Source organism: Anomalospiza imberbis, chromosome Z, assembly GCF_031753505.1.
Source record: "Anomalospiza imberbis isolate Cuckoo-Finch-1a 21T00152 chromosome Z, ASM3175350v1, whole genome shotgun sequence".
NCBI classification, from domain to species: Eukaryota; Metazoa; Chordata; class Aves; order Passeriformes; family Viduidae; genus Anomalospiza; species Anomalospiza imberbis.
The window spans coordinates 61984779-62007843 of record NC_089721.1 but is presented as its reverse complement, the minus strand read 5'-3'; the positions used below and the strand labels follow the sequence as shown (position 1 = coordinate 62007843).

The following is a 23065-nucleotide window of genomic DNA, read 5'->3' as shown; positions in this document are numbered from 1 at the left end:
AAGGCAATACAAAGTCTAGCATGGTACTCGTTACTAGTCATGTCCCTCTGAAATACTGACACTGTGGCCAAAAGTGTATAATGTCTTTACTAATGATGTGTATGATGGGTCAGAATGTGTTCCCAGCAAGTTTGCAGATGCTTCCAGACCGAGGGATATGTCAGATACAGTGGAGAAGAGGGATAGTCTTTAGAGGGACCTTGACAAGCCGGAGAAATGGGCTGATGAGAACCTTCTGGAGCTGAGCATCAGCAAATGTCAGGTTTAGTTTGAGTTCCCCAGTGCATCTTGAGGCAGACACTGAACCTATGCAGCAAGTTTGGTGGAGGCCACTGATGCAGAGGAGGCTGGAGGATGGCACAGGGCAGGAGGGGCAGCAAGAAGTGGTTATTTCAGCTTGGGAGTGAAAGGGAGTTTATCTGGCTGTCATCAGGTCCTTTGTGGAAGAGCACTGAAATAATAGACTCCTCTAAGGGATGCACCAAAGGCAAAAGACAGTCATTGCAATATAGAGCTCTCACAGGAGATTAGAAAATACCCATCTTTCCTGGGAGGGTTTTCAGTGCCTAGGCAAGGACACCCAGTGAGGCTGAAGATTCTCCACTTTTGGGCATCTTTCTGACTTTATAGCCCAAAGAAAATAGATGAAGTGCCAGGTTGGCCTACCCGTGAAGAAGGGAGGAATCTATGAGCCAGTCGATGGGGGGTTCATTTAAAAGTGAGAAATCTAGATTCTTGAGCAAGTTCTTCCAAGGCAGAATCTTGCTGTTTATGTTTTTTCTGTTGCTTGCCTACAGCGGCCCCTTACCCTAGAATCTATGCAGAGACAGGAGCTCTTGCCATGTGTGTGTGCTCTATGTTGAAGTAATTGGGAGTGTGAGACCCTTGCTCAAGTTTGAGCCCTGATCAGGCACAACTCTGGCGTTTTTCTTCGTGAGGAATTTGTTGGGAAACGTGTGATCTACCCCGGGTCAGCGCACATCACCTCTGAGCAACATCAGGCGCTTCGATTTACGAAAGTACCGTGCGACGTGCATGGCAGACAACAGACGCGACAGAACCCGGGGAAAAAGCCGTAGAATGGCTGATGCAGGGACAAGACTCCTGTTCCTGGGGGCCAGAGCAGCCGCTCCCGGCGGTGCGCGGAGCCCCCGGCCGCGGGGGGCGGTGCAGTGCTCAAGGGGCGGGCGGCGGGCGGGGCGGCGGGCAGCACCATGTGGCCGCGGCTCCCCGCCCTCCCGCTCTGGAGCTGCGCGGCGGCCGGGGCGGCTTCCGCGGGGCGGCCGGGGTAGGCGAGCCGCCGCCGCTGCCCTCCGCATGGAGCCGCGGCCGCCCGGCGCCACCGCTGCCGCGCTGAGAGGGGCGTCCGCGGCGCCGGGGGCGGCGGGCGGCGGCGGCGGCGGCGGCGGCGTCGGGGCGCCCTGCGGAGGATGTGGTGAGTAACGGAGGCGCCGCGGTGCGTGTGAGCGAGTGAGAGTGTGTGCGTGCGTGGGTGGCTGTGTGTGAGCGTGGGAGCGCTCCCGGTGGGCCAGGCCGCTCCTGGGCCCCGGGGCGGCGGGTCCCGGCAGCGGCGCCGGGCCCCGCGGGGCGCTGTCCGCGGTGCTGAGGGCGGCCGGGCGGGCGCGGCCGCTCGCCGCCGCCGGGCGCGGACGGAGAGGAGCGCGGGGAAAGGAGGCTTTCCTTCCCTGGCTGCCTGCCTTGCGGGCTGCTACCCATGCTGTCTCGGCAGAGAGGCATGGTCGCTGCGCTGGGTATGGAAATATCTGGCCGGACCTTGCGTGGTGCTCCCGCAGGGTTTGTGATCCGGTCATGGCAGAAAGCAGCCGGCAGATGAGACCGTCAGTAATCGGCTAGACCACAGGGTGACACAGACACTGACGGGGTAGCAGTCCAGAGCTGGTGGTGGTGTTTTCAATTTGCAGATCTGGACGCTATCTGCTCGACATCTGTTTGCAGCAGACAAGATAAAGTAGCTCCTTGGCACCCTGCAGTTTTGCAAATGGAAATATATACTCAGTTTTTGCCATGCATTAGCTTAAATGAATTTGAGGTCAGCCAAAACTTAGATGCTTTATTTTTATATTTTCTTAGTCTTGCGTCACATCATGACTGGCACTGATTGTTGGGGAACAATATGTCCTTACTGCTAGGAGGAAATACATTTCTTAGAGTGCAAACTTCTCTCAATGTAAAAGAAGTAGTTACAATACACTTTTTTTCGAGCCTTTCCTTCTTGTAGTCAATGTTCAGCCTCTCTTTCCTGCAGCAGCTAAACATTCTCCTCCTTTGTTACCCTGCAGCTTTTCTTGCAATAAATATTCTTCATTTGCATAAATAATGAATGTACTGTTGCATTTTTGGTATTGTATTAATCTTTGATTCTTTAAAACCGTAATTTCACACACACACGTGTGTGTGTGTGTAGGTGTGAGGAAGCCATGCTTTGCTTTCAGTTATCCACAGGTTGTAGCTCCTAGATATTCTCTTGGGCTTAGTGGGAACAAAATTCTTCAAACATTTTGCTGTAAATGTATAGCACTTGGAAGATTTTTGATTTTTTTTTTCTGAAGCTGAAAGGAGTTTGCCTGTTTAAAAGGTAATCAGTACTGTTTACTACAGGTGTTACCAGCCAAAGGCTTGAAAGGATTTAATTTGTGTGGTCATGAGGCTATTGTATAATCAGGCAGGTTAGCCATTGGCAAGGAATATTTTTTAGATGCACAGAAGATAGCCACGTTTATTTCTGAAGGTGAGGTCTGTCCACAGACTGAAAGCTGCTGCAGGCATTCAGGCCTGTGTAAATGGGAATCTGTGAAAATCTTGACTCTGGGAGAGTTACAGCCTGTAAAATCTAGACTGCCTTCAGCACCTACCCTTTGTCATTCAGTGGAATCTGTATTTCACTTGCTGATATGTCCCAGCTTGTAAGTCCTATCTCACACTTGCTGACTTGGCCTTTGCTTTTCTGTTCAATGATACTAGATGAATTTCTAAATTTGTTACTGAGATGAGAATAGTCATTTTGTTTCAGCTTACTTGGAAGAAAATGTTACTCTTCTTCCCACTGCGATGTTGATTGCTTCCCTTTAGACTGTGGGAGAGAAGAATGGGAAATTTAAGAAACTCATGATCTGCCTCGCATTCATAACTTTTCCTTCCATTTTGCCTTGTATAAGCACTTCTGCTGGCTTTAATCAGAGTTCACCACGGGCATAAATTTTCTCCAGGTTTTCGCAGGCATCGGTATAATTCCTGAAGGCTTAGGTTTGTAGGTGTTTTGCTGACATGATTAAGCATGCAAATAATTCTAGGGACTTCCATTCTAGACTGCTTGTCTGACTAGTGACAAGAAATAGATGCTATCTAAATAGAAACCCATAGAAGCAGATTAACTGAGAGACAAAACCTCAGCAGAGGGGTTTAGCTGGCTTTCCTCATCTCCATGCAGAAGACAAAGTGAGGCATTCAATCCAACACAACTTGTTGCTTATGCTGTACCCATGTGTCCTCTCATAAATTCTGCAGGGCTGTCAAATGCTTCCCATGCTGCAGCTGCAGCAGGGCCAGGAGAGCACGGGCCCACAGCTGGCAGAAGTGGGCTGTGATGTCAAGTAGTAGCGGTATACTTGTTCAAGTACACAACAACACAAGTCATGTTTGCTGTGCAGCCCAGATGTTTGCATTACAAGTACCCTGTCACCTTTGGCCATGTGTTTCACTGTCTCCAAGTACAGATATAGTAGGCAAAATTTAAATATCCCATGAATTTGTATGAGCCAGCTTTGCAGCCATAGCAGTGTATTTGTTTAAATACACTGAGCAGGGTGCATAAAATCCATTTAATCTAATAAGCAAATAAATTTTATAAGTATGTGAAATGCAGAAGATCTGAAAGTATTTTTCATACATATTCATCAAGTCAAACTGCTTAATGTTTGCTTTTAAATGTAAGCAACTTAAAAATGCATTTGAAGACCCAAATTAAAAATAGTTGACTTGCTGTTTGCCTACGCCAAGGAATCTATTTTTGTCTTTATTTGGTAGATTGAACACAGGCATTTCTGGGGGATGTTTCAGGCCTCCTTTGTAGAAATCCAGCCCCTGGATTTGTGTGTTAAATCATTTTGGTTTGGATAGCAGTCACGTTTCTTCCTGATGTACAGGTGTGTCTAATCATATAGATAGGGAAGGAATACAAAAGTTTATTCTAACCTCTAAACATGTTTTCAGCTTGCTCTTTTGAATAGTGACTTGATTTCGCTGTCACTTTCAAAACTGCACTGAAATTCAGGGGAATGCCCATACTTGAAACATCCTTTTAATATTTGACTGTCCTTTGTCCTTATGGTTGATAGATTTTCCCAGCACTACTGAAAATAAACCCCATCAATAGTTCACTTTTAATATTTTTATCTATAAACATCAGTTTGAGGGTAGCTAAGATTGATTAACGTATCTCTTAGAAATAAAAGATGTGACACTCTCTGGAAATACTGTTTTTAGACTTCATATGCATGTTTTGTTGAATCAATTCTCATATATATAGATATTTAAAGCTGTATAAATTCTATGTTTAGAATATGATATAAGCAGAAATAGATTCTATGTATTTCTATATGTGCAATATAAGTATTTATATGAAAACTGTCCATGTAAAACAGGTATATGGAGTGTGGAGAGAGGATGAATATCCCTTCAAATTAGTCTGTTATTTTGTAGTTACAAAGAGAGTTCTGTTTTTCTAATCTGAAAACAATAAGCCTCAGTTCATAATCTCTGAAATTATTTATTTGTGTTTCTTGGATAGTACTTCTTTTTGGGATAAGTACACTGCTGTAGGTCTGGACAATTGAACCTAATAAAGCAGGTTGCCTGAGTGATCCTTTTGGATTTCATCTGTGCTGCTACTGTGACAGCTGCTTGAATTCTGGGGGTTTTCTCCTTTTTTCCCCTCTTGTTTTCAGGGATTTTAGTTGCCTAGCCACTAGCTCTGCCAAGTTAGAAGGTGATGTTTCTACATGTCTTCTTCAGGCTGAAATATGCTGCCTTTCCAGTCTGCCTGTCAATCATCCTTACAGCCAAATTCTTGAGATGCTAGAGGGCTCCTTTAATGTAAGCACTTACCTTTCCTGCTTCTCTGGGGCCCAATCATGCACCCTTGAAGCAGGTAGGATTTTTGATACTGCCTCTGGTATTTGTAAAGTCTCTGTTGTGACAGGGACCTTGCACTGCAAGGAGGGTGCAGCTTTCTCCTGCCTCCCACCCACTAATGTTTCTATTTGTGTGCTAAAAATAACAAGGCTGCAAGACCTTCCCTTCTTGGTGCACACACGCTTTCTGAGGTCAGTGTTTGAACAGGAATGACTTTTTTGAGGAAGGTGAGCAGAATTTGCCTCTGTTTCTCCTTTGTGCTAGTCAGGCTGCACAGGTGCTTTCATGAGCATTGCCAGCAGCAGCAACAATTGCAAGTATGGATAGTTTTCATCCAAAATACTGGATGAAATATATTAGAATATCTCCTTTACAAGATGCAGTTCAAAATACATCTAAATATGTAATGGGATGATTTAAGTCCTTGCAGGGAAATGAAAATCAAGAACTGTGGAATAAATAATTTTCCATTTTCCTTTCCTATAATTTGTTAAGGATTTCACTTTTGTGCTTATTAGTAATGTGTTTTGACTGCATTCTTGTAGCAGGGAGGATTATTAATTTGATTGTGAACACTTCTTCTGTCCACAAATAGGACAAAAGATTGTGTAATGCTCTGGAATATCATTGGTATATTGCTGGTCTCATGCCAAGATCATTTTCAGCAACGAGATACATATCTAAATAGAATTCATTGTGGTCATTACCTTAATAAAATGTGAGTCATGCACACCAGCACTTTCATTCTTAAAATACTTCATTAAACTGGTATATCTGTTTGCCAATGGATAGAGCATACCTTGGAAGACAAATCTGTTGCTGCGTGGACAAATAGTCTCCAGCATTTTCCCTGAAGCTCTGTGCTTAATTTAGCAATTTATGCGTGAGCTCACTAATGAAGCATTCTTGCATGATGTACATTATCACCGAGTTTTAACTAAAACTACAGATGTAAAGCTCTTGTAAAGTCTATTCTGACGTAACAAAGTCCTAGATTTTAAATGAGACTGTTGGCTAAGTAAGTTTGTTCTGGAAGACAGAAAAACTGACTGCTTTATAGCTAACTCTGTATGTGAATGTCCTGTAGCTATTGAGAAAAGGTAGAAACTGAAAGCACAAATTGCTCCAAAACCAGCGTTCAAGCTAAGGTTTGAGTAGCAATTTATGACTCAGAAAAAATTTCACGTTCTATCTTGAAAAATATATGCATGCTCTGGGAAAATAAAAGGTAAAGTTGAAACTATACAAGCTGTCAGACAATATCATGTGTGTCCATGCAAGAGATCAGCAGGTTAGTCAGAAAGAATTTGGGAATTATTGCATTTGGGGGATGCTGTGGTACTTCTGTATTTCAAATGGATTTTCTCACTTGCAGAGAAGAAGTAGTCACTTCAGGGACATGTAAGGAACATTCAAAAATGTCTGACAACCTCTTTTTGACAATTCAAAAACCTCTGACAATGATATACATTCCTGATTAAATAAAAACTTTTAACATTCAGTGCAATTAGTTCATCTATTTCTATAGATTTTGAAAATAGTTTTCTAATATTGATTTTTAAAAACAGTTCAAAAAGGAACATTTAAAAGCCCTGATCACTTCATAGTACTTCATCTTCTCTGCATCCTGCTACCAAGTCTATTACAGTAACAGTCAAAATTAATTTATAATCCACCTGCTTTCTGACAAGAACAGTTGTCAGTTTTTTAGCTGATATCTCTATATACTTTTTTGTACTGTCTTTTTGTGAAAGAACATTTGGGAACTGAGCAGAGGAAGGGAATCTGATTCATAACAGGTGAATTGGAACTCAATTAGGTTTTGGTACAGCTGTCCAAAACATTCAGTCTTTTCTGTAAGGGCAGGGTATATAAATCATGACTGCATTCTTCTTTCTTCTCAGCTTTCATGTTTGCTAGTTTGCTGTGCAAGGCTGGTGGAGAATGATTGGTTCTGCTATACTTCTTCTATACTGAAATTTATATAACCATGGAAAATATGTCAGCCCCAGACAGCAAATATATTTTGATTTCTTCCATCAATGAACATCATCTACCATCAAGTGCATTTTCACAGAAGGAGCTGGCAGATAAAATTCATCTTAAAATGCTTTTTAATAGCAGCATTTGTGTTTATAGTGATCTTTTTAAAAATTATTTTGAAGTACAGAGTTTTATGACCAGCAGCTCTCAAATATTCATATGCATATTCTGTGAACAATTGATACAAGATAAACCTTGTTGTTCCTGCAGAGTATCTTACTGGTATGTGTTGCTTCTTTTGTCCTAGAGGTGGGTGGCTTCTTCCATTTTGTGTGTGATAGTGAAGCATCTGCAGTTCCTGCTTGCTTTTTTGAGCCTTTTTCTATATTACTATCAGCTTTTGACAGTGTTTTTGACATGGGGGAGAGCAAGCTGAGTAGAGGAGTGTTGTGCTGTTCAACAGGCATTGTTTCACAATGTGCTGAAGAGTTTTATTTCTGCTGGTGGTGGCAGAGTAATAGTGGTATCATATTATTGCTAGTTTTCAACACATGCTTTCCTACAGATGGTGGAGATTAACACTGCAGTGCCTGTTGTTTGAGCTGCAGTGCTGAAAACAAAAGGTTTGCCACAGCTGCTTCAGCTGCAGGGAGGCAAGAGCCCCTGGGGACCTTTGGCAGGATCTGGTCTCTGTGCATTACTGGCCAAGAAGAGAAGTTTATGAACACTGTTCATTTGTTTATTTATGACAGCTAGTTGTTGTCAGTTTAAACACGTTGTGCCCTTGCAGGTCACACATGTTTAAACTTAATAAGAGAGAGCTCCTGCCCTTTCTTTTGCTTTTTTAACTAAATGTTTTGCTGAATCCTGTATGAGGTAGTGAAGGTTTTAACTAATGTTTTCTATTAGATGCATTTGTTTTGTGGTCAGAAACTTCAAGCACTATATACAAGTGGATCCTAAACATTTTGGGCTAAATTGGTTCTCTGATACATTTTTGGAAGAGTCCAAAAGTCAATTTACATGAGAGTGTGTTTCTGTACTCAACTAAGCAGCAAAATTTGCATTGACTTTCACTGACACAGGAATAGCCCCTGAAGCTATTGTTCCAGTTCAGCCTAAATTGCACTGGAAAGTGTTTTGGGATATTTCAGTGAATATTCTGAAATAATATTTCTCCCTTGACATCTGGTAAATTGCATAGCTGGAAGCTTCAATATGTATGTGTACTCACTTTTAGATCAGACTTTTTGGTCCACTTCATGCACATCTCAAAATGCATGCTTATAAAGTGTAGTAATGCTTCAAGAGTAATCAAGATAAAATGGAATATTAATGAAATTTTTACTAGAGATGTGAAACCTGTCCATTAACAGTGAACTGAAGATTACAGTGGAAATTACTGTAGTGGATGTTCCAGCCTTTTTGGCATTAATTTTCTTATTTAGTTTGAATTAAAACAAAACATAATCACATTTACTTAGGGAGTGTTTTCCAGATTTTTCTTAAGGTTGAAGTTGTAAACTCTTAGATGATTAATATTTTTTTCAAAACCACAGTTATATAAGGAAAGTAATACAAGAAGTGATTGGATCTTTTTCTGAAGAGCTGGTATCAAGCTGGTAAATATATATTTCAAAAGATCCTGGGGGTGAATATAAGTAGGTATAAATCTTAGCAAAAATATCAACATTTGAGAACAAAGATACATCCTTAACACACAACACAGAAGAAAATAGTAGCTTTTCCAATTATCTTTTCCAAACATTTTTACTGGAAGCTTCATTAGCTGGAAGACTGCTGAATGGGTATGGACATCTGGGCAATTGAACCTTTTTAGTTTGCCCAGTTTTTTGTTAAGAAGTTATCGGAGGAAGAGGGTGAGTGATCCATAAATGTCTTTGAAAATCTCTTTTTTTGCTAAAAGAATGAAAATCAGGAGTGGTCTTCAGGTCCACTGAGTGGGCACCATAAAATTATTATTAATATCTTGACTTTCAGGTAATTTACTGCTACAACACATATGACGCACATAGGTTCCTGGTGAGTAGCTGGTACTGGACTTCTGATATTCTGTCTTCTTCAGCAAGACCTGCTGTGTCATAGAGAAACTTGTAGGAGACACAACTTTCTCCCCAACCTTCAGTGACTGTGGATACACCTTCAATAACACCAGCAACCACATAAAACTGAAAAGATTATCCAAAAGCATATGTCTTCCCAATGCATAGAAAAAGCATGCAGTGGCTTGATCGATGCTGTGCTTGAGTATCTCTGTTCAGCTGGAGTGAGTTTTTTGTCCAATTGTGGTAATTAAGGTTTTTTCTCTGGCTTGGAGCCACATTTTCAATCCTTTAATTTACCTGGGGTTTTCTTTTGGCAGGACGGGATGTTCTGCTCTGTCTGTGAAAATGTCCTATTTTATTGATAAGTTATGAAGGTCAAGAGAAACAATCGAGTTTGCATTCAGAGACATCACCAGAAGATGAAGAGAAAGGGAGCTAAGGAAATAGAAGTAGTCCATTTACAAATGCTAATCAAATTTAAACCTTCTTCAGGTTTTTAACTGTAACTGGCTGTGCTTTTAATTTTCAATTCTCACCTCTTTTCATATATAATTTCTGTTCTAGAAGGCTAATTTTCTACTTGCTTCTGAAAATGTTGTCCATAATCTTTGCTATTTCTGCATCTCTCAAGAAATTCAATATTTGCTTTAATAATACAGAATAAATATTGACTGCTGCATTTTGGTATTGATTTAGTAAATCCCTTTGATACTAACATATCTAACTTTTAAGCATTACTTTGTACATTAAGAAAGCTCTTCTTACCATGGTCCAGTTGTAACCATATTTTTCACTCTTATTTAAAGTTTACTCTCTTTATAGTTTCTCTCAACAAATTAATCTGCTGTGATGGTTTAGTAGCAGATGAACTTTAACATGATCGTGCATCTCCTCTAGTCTTCAGTTCTGTTTTTTTCATGGCTTTAACTGAAAAGATCATGTTTCCACATTTACAGGCATATTTCAGTTTTTTCATGTTTTCTTTTTTTTTTTTTTCACTAGCAAAATATTGAAGCTTAAACCAACTTTTTATATTTAATAGATACTGCAAAGTGGCAATTTATTATACAGAATACTACATAATGTTTAGTAACCTGGCTAGCAGATAATCATTAAACAGTTCATGTAACTATGGAGAGAACTATGCAGATGATGGCATGGAAAATACTTTAGCTTCCTTGTATTATTTAGCACAGGCAAAACAAAGGAAAATTATAAAAAATTTATTGAATACAATGCATTTACTGAAACACTGACATACATGTGTAGAAGCAGGAGAAATAGATACAAAGCTTTTATTTGTGCAGAAGAAAAATAGATACTGATGACTAGAATCTCTACTATGCAGGCAGATGTTTGATAACCTTAGTTTCTCATTACATATAGCAGAGGTTTTCTGTAACTCAAGACAAGTATTGCAAATTTTGCGTTAAAGTTTGCAGTTTTCAAGGTGATTTAAAATCAGTTTTCCTGGCATATATTCTAGTTTCCTTTCATATATTTGGTGACACTCTGTTGTTTTCTTACAAATCTGATATTTTTCTGAAGGAAAGCAAAATAGCCATGCTCTTTTTATTTTGAGAATAGTGTCTGCCTTAGTGTAATATATTGCATTTCTTTCCTCAAGCATAGGTCAGATAGGCCTTTTGTTTTAGTTAGCTGAATTCTTCATTATCCCAGAAAGTCAACAGTATGTCTTCATCCACCCAAGCAAAACTTTTTCTGAAGTTTCTTTGGTGATAGAGATGTGTGTGTGTGTTTACTTGACATTGGAATTTCATTCACTGTTACCTGTAAGAACATGCTGGTGGGTGAGTTTGGGGTGCAGGAGCATTTACACAATACTGTCTGTCATTGTTACACTGAAATTTGAATCATGGACCTTTGCATCGTCACTGTCAGCTTAAGCCACAGTTGCACACAGGGGTACATTACTCTGAGAAGTTCTAAAAGTCTCTTGCAGTTCATTTTCAGATTCAAAGAAAAAGGACCAAAGGTGTACCCAGGCAATTTGCACAGAGAGATCACACTAGAAATTATGAGAGTCTGGCTTGGTTTAAAGGTGAACTGTATGAGTTTTAGTTTTGTACCCATGAAATCTTTACTACTTACATGCTGTAACCAGAATGTTTGAAATCAAATATTTTAGAAATCAGGGTGAAATAGGGTTCTGGGCTTTTTAAGTTCAGACAGTAGCTGTTTATTGGTTTGGTATTTTGAAAGAGGCATATGGGAGAAACCATAAAATTGTTGGAGACTATTAAGAACTAGAAGAAATTATTAGTACAGCATGGCCTTGAAATACTTTAAAGTTGGGTGGTACTTAGCAATGCACACTTTATATAGTCAGATTCAAATCATAGCTTTTCAAACAAGAAGTATACCTTATGACAGAAGAGCAGGATTTGGAGTAATGTGAAACAGCATTTATGGAAAGAAATCACAGTTATTAATACCTGCAAAGACTACAGCCTTCTTTGGTACAGGAACTAAAAGAACATTATTTTGAAAATCTTTTGGTTTTGGGGCTTCTTATCCATAGATATCAGAGTTTTGTCTTTCACAAGTCTATTTGTGTCTGTGAACACTAGAGAATTAGATAATAGGAGAGCTTTCAGAGAAGAGATAAAAACCCAACTGAGTGACTGGAAATAAGAGTTGTGAGAGGTTCAGTTTACTGTTTCTACATTGGGCTAAAGATGATATAATAACTTTTTATTAGAGGAAGATATCACTTGAAGATTTAAAACTTTTTTAGACTCTCTGATTTTCCCACAAGAATTTTGCATCCTAAGACTTCTGGGACAAGGTCTAGGGGCTATCTGGTCTGTTGAGATCTTTGTCATTACAGGGAGAAAATCATGGGGATGAAACTCAATCTGGACAGCACTATAAATGACAAACAAAAGGGATTTTTTTAAACATTTTAACAACAAAAGAAAGATCAGAGATAATACTGATCTCTTGCTTGAGGACCAAAGTCTCCTCACAAATAGAGACATACACACAGCAGAGATTTTTAATACCTTCTTTGCCTCTGTCTTCAACACTGATTATGGGCTCTGACAGTTCCCAGAGCCTTGTGCTGGAAGACTGTGACTGGGGAAATGATAACCTTCCAACTGACCTGAGTTTGTTCAAGACATGCTGCTCCAGCTGGCTGTGAATAAATCTATGGGGCCTGATGGGATTCATCCCAGGGTGCCAAAAGAGCTGACTGATGCCATTGTAGGACCTCTTTCCATTGTTTTTCAGGTGGCTTGGGAGTCTGGAGTGGTCCAAGTTGACTGGAAGCTGGCAAACCTCCCAGTTTCAGGAAGGGAAAGGAAGACCCTGGTAATTACCAGCCTGTGAATCTCAATTCATTGCCTGGTAAAATTATGGAGAAGGTTATTCTGGGATTAGTTAGAAAACCCTTAAGAAACAACACAGTCATAGGTCATAGCCAGCAGGAGTTCACACCAAGGAAGCAACTGGTTGACCTCAGGAAGCCAGCTTGTGGATTTTAGCAAAGCTTTTGATGCTGACTCCCACAATATCCTTCTGGACATAATGCTTAATACACAGCTAGACAAGTCCATAATATGTTTAGTGAGCAATTTACTGATGGGACTGGCTCAGAGTTGCATGAGGTTAAATCACAGTGCTATTCCCCAGGAGTCAATTTTAGGACAAATGTACTTTAATGTTTTTATACTCAGAACAGAGAAATCAAATGTACAATTATTTGTCAATGATACTAAACTAAGAGCAGCTGTAGACTCCATTGAGGGTAGAGGGCCTGTACACAGAGATCTGGATAGACTAGAGAGCTGGGCAATCACCAACCATATAAAATTTAATAAAAGCAAGTGCTGTATTCTCTACCTGGAATTAAGTAATCATGGTTGTATGTACAAAATGGAGGATAAGAGGTTGCAAAGCAGCTCTGCAGAAAGATCTCTTCGTATTGATGACAAGTTGAGTCAGCAGAGCCCTGGCAGCCAGGAGGTCCAACTGTGTTCAGGGGTGCAGCAGGCACAGCATCACCAGCCAGGCAAGGGAGGGGATTGTCCTGCTCAGCTCTGCACTGGGGCAGCCTCACCTCGAGTGCTGGGGGCAGTTTTGGGTGCCACAATATAAGAAGGGCATCAAAATACTGGAGTATGTCTAGAGAAGAGTGACTAAAATGGTGAAAGATTTCAAGGGCAAAATATATGAGGAAAAGTTGAAATCACTTGTTTCCTCAGTTTGAAGATGAGAAGGCTGAGGAGTAACCACATCACAGTCTACAACTACTTCATGGGGAGCAATGGAAGGCAAAATTTCTGTTCTCTTCTCTCTGGTGACCAGTGGTAGGAAACAAGGAGTGAAGCTGTGTCAGGCAGGTTCAGATTGAACATTTGGAAAGGTTTCTTCACTGAAAGGGTGATTGATTGGTGGAATAGGCTCCCAAGGTAAGTAAGTGGTCACAGCACCAAGTCTGACGGAGTTCAAGAGGTGTCTGAATGATGCTTTTAGTCATATGTTCTACCTTTAGGTAGTCCTGCAAGAAGCAGGGAGCTGAACTTAAAGATCCTTATGGACCCCTGTAAGCTTGAGATGTTCTGTGATTCATCCAGCTATGATCTCAAGAAAAAAGAGTGACATTATTAAATGCTGAAAGCATATGTTTCTTGAGATGCAATACTTGATTTTGTTTCAGCATGTTGAATTTTTCAGGGTGTTTATTTTTTGTTCAGATGTCTTGCCATGACACTTAAGTGACATAAAGGCTCTCTGTAGACCCTTCATGAATGTCTCTATAAAGACAGATTGTCCTCTTTTTGCCAGCTGTAAAGGTTACTGATATTTGTCTCGTGCCATTGGTCCATTATTGTTCTCATACTTTTTTTTGTCATTCATTCTGAAACCAAATGAATTATGGAGGACTTGGGGGGATGATATTGCTGAGGGTACCAGAGTAAAATTAAGAAAAGAGAAGTTGTTATTATGCTTTGAAGCTACAGAAAGCTTCTTTTTTTTTGCAAGAAAAATTCACCAGGTGCAATCTGCCCCTTGAAATTCTTTTGGAGTTTTCTCTTGAACTTTCAAGGTCTTTGGTTGCTTATGGACCTCTTGAAGTTATACATAGTCTAGGAGAGTGGTACTTTGGCTTAATTCATAAGGAAAAACTAAAGAGAGACTTTTTTTTTTTTTTCCTATCTGCATATCAGGAAGCTCAGCTAAACACCTGGAAAACTTAAGCAAACAAGTTATGAAAAAAACTGCCCATCAGATACTTGAAATAGAATGTTAGTGTTCAAGACATGCAGTGCCTAGGAAAAGACCCACTGAGCAGCAGCATGGCCCAGCTCAGAGAGCCAGCTAACCAAGGACATCTGCCATTGCATTTCTATGCACTACAGGTTCCCCTGACTCTCCAGGAAATATCAGTTACTTACAAGAGGAGAACTAAGAGTATTGCTTTCATTTTTATTTCTGGAATGCTTACCTATAATGATAAGGAATATAAATATTAACATAAATCTTCTTGTCAGGAAGAAAGGTCTGAATTAGCCTCTGGCTGCACTACTTGTGAACTTGGTCTCAGCTTGAAGGGTGACTTCTAACTAGATGTTGAACAACATATCATGATGCTACCAGGATAGCCAAAGTCACAAGAAGGAATATCCAGGTGTAATTTTGAGAATCATGGAGTCTAGGAGTTAACGTGTCCTTGTGGTACTGAAATGGCTTCCCAATTTACAGAATTGTTGGCTAGTTCTTCTCAGCCTCTCTTCTCTCACCTCCCCAGAGCAGCTCTCTCGGTTTGATACACCTCAACAACTTCCTCTTTTCCTGTTGTGCTGGGGAGCACCTGGGGGATTGTATTTGAGAGAAAAATGGACTGCTAATAATGACAGTTCTTTTTGCTGAACAACTTGTTTATTTTTAGTGAAACTTGCTGCTGTGATATCCAAGGATGAGCACCTTTGGCAGTCTCAAATGGGTGATAGTTCCATATAACTTAGACTTAGTGTAGAGAAAAGAGTCTAATTACTTTTGATAGAGGCTTTTAAATCAAAATGGCACTGAAAATACAGGTGTAACAATCTGGCATAAAGAAAAAAACAAGGAACACTCCTGATACTTAGATGAGAAAACCTGGCCTATTGGAATCCCACAACTTAAAGAACAAAAGATAGCCAGTGTTGTATTTTGGGAAGAAGTCTCTTGCTCTAATTTTTTTGATGATTAATTTTATTCAAGAGAATAAGTTAAAGGCATACTACTGAATGGAAGAATAATGAAGAAAACAGAGATATGAAAAAGAAACTTCCTGCAAATTCCATCCCTTTGCTTTGGTTTAATAGTCCACACCATTGTTACAATCTTGAAATAAAGACTTAAGAATCAATATAGATAAGTCTTTTGAGTTTTTATTCTCATGACAATGTTCCTTTTTTCTGATATTGTTTCAGCTCTCTAAATCTGAATTCTTTAACATATTGTCTATTAATATGACCTAGTATTCCATCTTGTTTAATTCCTTACATTTCCTCTAATTTGAAATTAGGTTACAATGCAGCAGAATACTGTGAACAGCAATAACTAAATCTTAAACAAAGCATTTGCTATATCCCTCCAGGCATTTCTATTAACATTTTTTTTTCTGTTTGGAGTCACTTATATTCAGGTTATAATTGATAGCTTGGTGTTGAAGGTACAGCTCAGAGACACATCAGTTAATGAAAGACACTCTCTGGCAAGAAATTCTCTCTGTGTTTTCCAGAAAAGCCTTTGAAGGATACAATAAGGAGGAAGCAAAACTTTTTTTAACCCATCACATGTTTTAAGACTGTCCTAAAAATGAGAACTGTCTACATAGAGAAGACAAGTGATTACAGTTTTAGTCAAAAGTGCTTCTGATAGCATGATACTGTTGATTGTTATAGGACTAAAGAAGATTCATTGTGAACATAGGAGTAATAAACTGCTCTTTCAACACTGCAAAAAGCAAGCGGTGAATAACACAAATCTGCAGAGTATGGAGTCATTTTCTATAACAGCAGAGTTTGAGTACTGTAAAATACTTGACAAAACTTGGGACAACTGTGTTGTATAGTTAAGATGTGGTACAGGGGAGGAATTTTACAGGAACCTAAACAAACAGCTCTGTTTCACTAGTCTTAACAGTAACATTCTGGAACAAAGACAATTTTTACTAATCCTTGCAGAAAAGACGATGCCTGCATACTGATGACAAAATTTTAAATCACTGCATCCAAATGTGAGCATCTGCCCAAGCCCTGAGCACACATGAGAAGCAGGGAGATATGAGGAGGGCCCAGTTTAGCTCTCACTTCAGGATTAGCTACATGAGCATGTCAGGGCTTTTGCCACCTTGCTTGCTGACATGTTTCATGTCCCTGACACAGGAACGATGGTCCGTAAGCCTACCACAGTGACGGATCTCATGCTGTGTTTCATATTAAAGACACTTCATAAACATCCTTGGGCAAGTACCATTTTTCTATTTCAGATGTTCAAAGATTTTGAGCTAGTTCTCAGGGAAAAAAGAATAGTTTTCTTACTCAATATAAAAATGCTTAATTTTTTTTGTAACTATCTTCTATATTTGACCTTTCCTAGACTGTTTTAAAGACATTTCCATTACAAGAAAAGCTGGGCTTCCAGTGTGATTCCATAAACATACGACCTGATTCATTAAAGCAGACTAAACTTTGTGGCACTTACAGTAAGACAGAGAGATGTCCAATCTAATTCCTTGTTTAAGAGACAACAAAAAGAGAATTGGAAGGGAAAGGTGAGATTCTTGCTAAGTCTAGGGCATTATTTCTACTGAAAAAGGCTGCAGGAAGTGTACAGTTGAAAGAAATAAACACCTGCAGAACACAATCCTATTTTCACTTTAGATATTTACTGTGGTTTGGCACTGGCCATGTGCCAGGTGCCCATGAAAGCCACTGGCTTACCCTTCCCTGCCACAGCTGGGCAAAAGAGAGGAAAACATTTAACGAAGAGTTCATGAGTTGAGACAAGGACCAGGAGAAAATACTCCAATGGCAAAACAGGCTCAGCTTAGAGGTACAAGATGAATTTATTACTAACAAAATCAGAGGAGGATAATGAGAACTATTGAAAACACCTTTTCTTGCCCCAACCCCTCCCTCCTCTCCACTGACAGCGCAGGGAGACAGGGCATGGGGATTTTGGTCAGTTCATCGCCAGAGGTTTTCTTTCACTGCTCAGGGAGAGAAGCCCTTCCCCTGTGAGACTGTGTGATCTCTTCCCATGGGACACAGTTCTCTGTGAACTTCTCCAGCGTGGCTCCAAACCTCAGGAGCAGCAGTCCTCCCAAAGCTGCTGCAATGCAAGTCCCTCCCACGGGCAAACAGTCCTCCCAAAACTGCTGTGGCGTGGGTCACTCTTCCACAGGGTGCAGTCCTCCAAGGACAGGCTGCTCCAGCCTGGCAGCAAGGGCCCCCTCTCTCCACCAGGTCTCCCACGGGATCACAGCTCCTCCAGGCATCCACCCACTCCTGGCATTGGCACCTGCCCCATGGGCTGCAGGTGGATTTCCCTGGATTCCCATGGGCTGCAGGGGCAGAGCTGCTTCACCATTGTCTCACTACAGCCTGCAGGGGAGTCTCAGCTCCGGTGCCTGGAGCAGCTCCTCCCCCTCCTTCTTCACTGACCTTGGTGCCTCACATGTTCTCACCTCGTCCTCTTCTCTGGCTGGAATAAAAACTGCACTGCTACTTTTGTTTTAATGTCTTCTTAAATATGTTATCACAGAGGCATTACCATAATCTCTAACTGGCTCAGCCTTGGCCAGCAGCATGTCCATCTTCAGAGCCATCAGCCACTGGCTCTGCTGGACATGGTGGAAGCTTCTAGCACCTGCTCACAGAAACCACCTCCATGGCTGCCCTGCTACGAAAAACCAGGCTGTGCCAAACCAAGGCAATATTCTAGTCAATCACAGTAGGACTAAAGGATTGAAAGGAAATACTAAGCATGGTACTTAAGGTAGTTTGGTAAGTTGACTGAAGCTTTCCTCACGTAAACAATGCAGTAGAAACAGAGCCCAGGGTGAAGTCTATCTATCCCTTTGTTCCTAAGCAGGGAACTTCCATGTGTTAACTTTCAAGAGGCTGGTTTAGCTTTTTGATATTTTGTATTCAAAGCAAGCAGAAAAACTGCGATTCTTATTAACTGATTCAGCAGCACCGTTCTTCATCCCTCAGTGATCTGTGATTATAAGAAATGCTTTATTGTTTAGAATCATAATGATAATATTTACAGCAACAACATCTACCTTAATTCTTTTTATACTAATTGGATTATATCAACTATAATCTGGAAGACAAGGATGTGAGATTAATCTTTGGAAAGAGAAGGCTGAATAGCATGCTTAAATTGAATTTTATTTTTCAACCTTATCATACGTATTATCATTACTTTTTGTTTCTGGCACATCTTCAAAATTGTCTGTTGGAATGATTCCAGGTTTCTGCTTAATAAAAACCAAGCTAAATGCCATTATGTTTGCTTGTCCTAAGATACTTGGATAAAACTAGTCCTAAGTTTTGCTCCAGTTGCTTCAAAGTTACCACAAATATGTTGCTCTGCCAGGTAAAATATATGGCCTTTCAGAGCTCATTTTACAGGGCAGTGGTCTCTTCAATGTGGTCCAATTAAACGCCTAAATACGTCCTCCATGCTGGAAACCTGGATGTACAAATGTAGCACGTTTAAATGCTCTGTTGAATCAGACCACAGTGCTCTGCAGGATCAGGCTCTAATACACAAGTATGTTTTGCAGATCACATCAGTATCACACAGAGGGTACATATGCACAGGCAGCTGTGTGAAGATATCAGCCTAGGCTTTGGAAAGACATGAATAAAAATTGACAGGTTTGCCTACAATTCCTGAACACCAGTTGTTTATTTGACAGCTATGATCACTGCTGAACTGGAAGGGAAACAATGTCTCTGAAGCTGATGGCAAAATTTGCTTAACTCAGCATTTCACCGTAAGTGTCTTAAGCAGTCTACACTTCCTCTGCATTTTACCCTCTCACTGCAAGCTTCATCTTCATTGAGGAATTATTAAGCATCTTATATGGAATGACTTTGAAATTTCTCCTTGTGCAGCAAAAAATGTGGCTTTTTTTTTGAGCCAAATAAATAATTCACAAGGAGTAAGTCATTGAGTTCATCCTCTTATTTTTTGTTTATATTACTCACACTTGCACTAATGACTCTAACTGCTAATTAAATGAAAGTGAGTCCATCTGAGTTTCAAGTACTGCAAGGTAACACTTTGACACTATAGCTGAAGATGTTTTGTGCCTTCACCTAGTTTCTACTATTGCTCATAGTTGACAATTTTTTTTTCATTAGCCTGGTTCACAAGCATAGCTTCTGTCCCAACAATGGCAATATATATTAGCACTTCCAGTGTGAAAGTCTGGGTCAGATATGTCACATTTACACTGTAGTGAAGGCCTTATCTTCAAGCCCCTGAAAATCACTTTTGATCAATCTGCAAACTCAAATATATCTATGCAAATTTATTTGTACTCTGTGTCTGTTTCCAGGAAATATTTACAAGACTTTGAAATTCACTGTCTGTAAATATTAGCAGCAGTAAACCAATCATTCCAGTATTCAGGGAAAGCCACTCCAAAAAAGGGAAGCAAGAAGTTTTAGAAGTAATTCCAGTTCATTTGGGTGAAAGACTCAAAACAAAAGGAATCTGTTTTATCTGCACCTTCTCAGTCTGGCAGGATGTTTCCTAGACAGAGTTTGAGAGCTTGTGACCAAACTAGGAAACACACCAGATAAATTCACAGGTTCCTCACCTGCTAGGGTTTTTTGCACCTTCTGTAGTCTCAGCATTTTTCTGCCACAGAAGTCTTCAGTAGACAAGAGAAATTAAACTGACAATAAACGAAGAATGGAGATAATTGCTACCTGCTGCTTCTAAAGTGCAAAGTGGAAAAGAAGTTGTCATACAAGTAGCCCTGTGATAGCAAAGACTGTTGTTTCCCATGTTTAGTAGGACCCAAAGGGGAAAGGAACCTTGCTTTACTCCCACGAGAGGTAGGCGACTCTGATTTGAAATTTATTTTGCCTCACAGACCTCTTTGGATAGTAAGATGAGTGCTAGACACCTACCCACTGTTCCTGCCATAAGGTCAAAGTTGGATTAATAGCTTTGCTACAGTTGATGAAGTGTCACTATCCAGATGTTTTCCTGGAAGCTCCAAAGCTCAGTCCTGACTGATTGCTACTCTAACCTGTTTCCTATCTGTAAATGTAGCCTGCTGCTTTCTCAAAGCTCCAGATAACTTAGTGGAGATGACACTGATGGACTGGACTTTGTGCTGAGCAGGAAAGCTGTCTGAGTGAAGTCTCCAGCAAAGGAAACAAAAGCCATTGTTGCTATTTGGCAGTTTCTGCTAGAAAGAGCAGTGGAATTGAGTGATTCATGCAAAGGGTATTTAAAATAAGTGCACAGCTTGCCTCTGCACCTTCAGCTAAGGAAAGAGGTGACTGAATGAAGGGCTCAATGAGGATGCCTAGGAAGAGTTTGGCTTTCCCCATTGCATCCTCATAGAAAATCAAGAAGTGCCTCTACTTGTTACCAGGGACACAAATAATATGTAAAGTAACACCTAGATGGTGAGTCACAGGTAACTGTACAAGGACAAGACTTTGGTCTGACTCTTTCTAAAGCAGTTAATCTCTAATTCCTAGTCGTCCCTCCCTGTGCTTTGTGAACATTGAGGAAGACAGGAAGATGGACAGGGTCATATCCATGGTCCTTCCGGGACACAAGGAATTGGAATTGGTAGAATTGTGCCTCTGAGGACTGGAGAGGGTTCTTCATGATAGCTCCAACCATTGTCTCCAAAGGTAGGGTTATATTTGGTCTGCTGCAGAGTGGGAAGCAGGTAGAACTTTCTTCAAAGAGAGTGGGTCTCACCCACTTTTCAATTTTTATTTAGTCTTTGCATCTACCATGGCGAAGTTCTTTAGAAAGGGGAAATAAGCAAAGTGTCTTGTCTTCCAATAAGATGGGTGATAGGAAACTACCACATATATAGGAAGCTCCTGCTGTTGCACAGCCTAGCATTGCTGCTTTAGCATTCACTGGCAAGAACACTTATTCCCTGCAGTCATCCCTCACTTGTTCTTTTCTTGACAGCAGATGGGAAGCAGGATAAGAAGACACCCTGAAAAAGAGTAATTGCATCCTTATCTCTGCTTAATCTTGATTTTTCTGCACCTTCTTTCATAAGAGCTGATTAGTTGTGCTGTGTCAAGCAGATGCTTAAAAGAAATCTATTTATGGGGACACTATCTTTGCAGCTGGAAGTGGTTTACAATGGCAGAAAAAAGGACTTTCTCCACTGAGATGTACAGACAGACCCAAGGTTACATTAGTCAAACAGAAGATGTTCTTTTAGTGAAGAAGATCAATGTGCTAGCACAGCCCGACCATCAGAATCACAGAATGGCTGAGGCTGGAAGGGACATATGAAGGTCATAGGATCCAATCCCCCATTTCAAACAAGACCACCTAGAGCTGATTGCCCAGGAACATGTCCAGACAGCTTTTTTGTATCTTCAAGGATGGAGACTCTACAACCTCCCTGGGCAACCTGTGCCAGTGCTCAGTCACCCTCACAGTAAATTGTGTTTCTTGAAAGTCAGGAGGAATCTCCTGTGTACCAGTTTGTGTTTGTCATGGTTTGACACGGAAGTGAATTTTCTCAGGAAGTTGGGGTCAAGCCAATCAGTGGTCAGGTTTGGATACTGGCACTTGGAGTGACCACTGAGGGCATGGACACGCCTCTGAGAGCACAGGGGATTAAAAGCAAGAACTGCCAGGGGAACTCTCTCTGTGGTTCCGGTCAGAGTGCAGTGCAGAGCTCCCCTGCCCAGCCACGGGCTGGGTGGGGAAGGGGAAGCCATGTGGACTGGTAGAGGTGGGCCAGGGGCTGAAGGATTGGAACCGGGCGGGCTCCCTGTGGACGGAAGGGTGGAGAGAAACAGAGATGCCTTTGTTCCCACCCCCCCCCCCCCCCCCCCAGGGAAAGAGACAGAGAGCCTGACTGCACCTGGAATTTGCTGTCAGAGGAGAAGGAGAAGGTGGGGGGAAGGTGCCCAGTCATAGGAGTTGGAGTTCTGGGCAGGGTTTCAACCCTTTCCTGAGAAATGAAAGCTTTGTGAAATATTACTTCTCCTCAATTTGAAAGAGAAGAGAGACAGTCTGGGACCTGAGATGTTAGAAGAAGAAATTCTAGGTGGGAAGAGATGATGGAGTAGCTTTGGCTGGACTTTTCTTGTTGGCCATAGACAAAACCAATTTCTCGGGCAACAGAGACTGCATTTTTAGGGGGATGCAATGGTGAGCCAAGAGACCTGCTTCAGCGACTCCCACACAGGAATGGAGTGAACATTCCGGCCCCAGGGGAGGAAAAATGGGGGGGACTGTGGTCCCAAAATGAGAAACTGAACTGTTGTTTCTTTAGGTCCTTGGCAAAGCATCCTTAAAGTAGCCCTATGAGCAGTCTGTCCATGCACGGTGGTGAGAGCACTGTGACATGGAAAGGAGAGTGTCACCATGGCAGATTTTCTCCAGGCAGTGCCATGTGTGACATGGAAACACTAGAGGCGGCAATTGTGTTTCTTGGAAGTCTATGATGCCAGAGAGACCCCTCTCTCCCTTGATGGACTGAGTATTGATTATCTGAAGGGTGATGACTTGATTGAGGGTCCAAGTTGTATCTCACTGTGGTTTATTGGATTTTGGGTGGGGAGAGGAGGAATGTTTTGGAAGGTTTCCATTCTGGATTTAATGTG

General features: G+C 41.0%; 1 protein-coding gene across 4 annotated transcripts in view; it reads left to right on the top strand.

Annotated features, from left to right (window-relative positions):
* Positions 1-1273: 1273 nt before the first annotated feature.
* The window catches only part of NRG1 (neuregulin 1), a 447143-nt gene continuing 425351 nt past the window's right edge, over positions 1274-23065 (top strand). The window contains exon 1 of one of the 4 annotated variants that reach the window (XM_068176234.1): positions 1274-1435. In XM_068176234.1, the coding sequence (XP_068032335.1) occupies positions 1318-1435 (118 nt within the window). In that variant the 5' untranslated portion in view covers positions 1274-1317. The remainder of the gene's footprint in view (positions 1436-23065) is intronic. The other 3 variants (XM_068176240.1, XM_068176238.1, XM_068176241.1) reach the window with 3 other exon arrangements.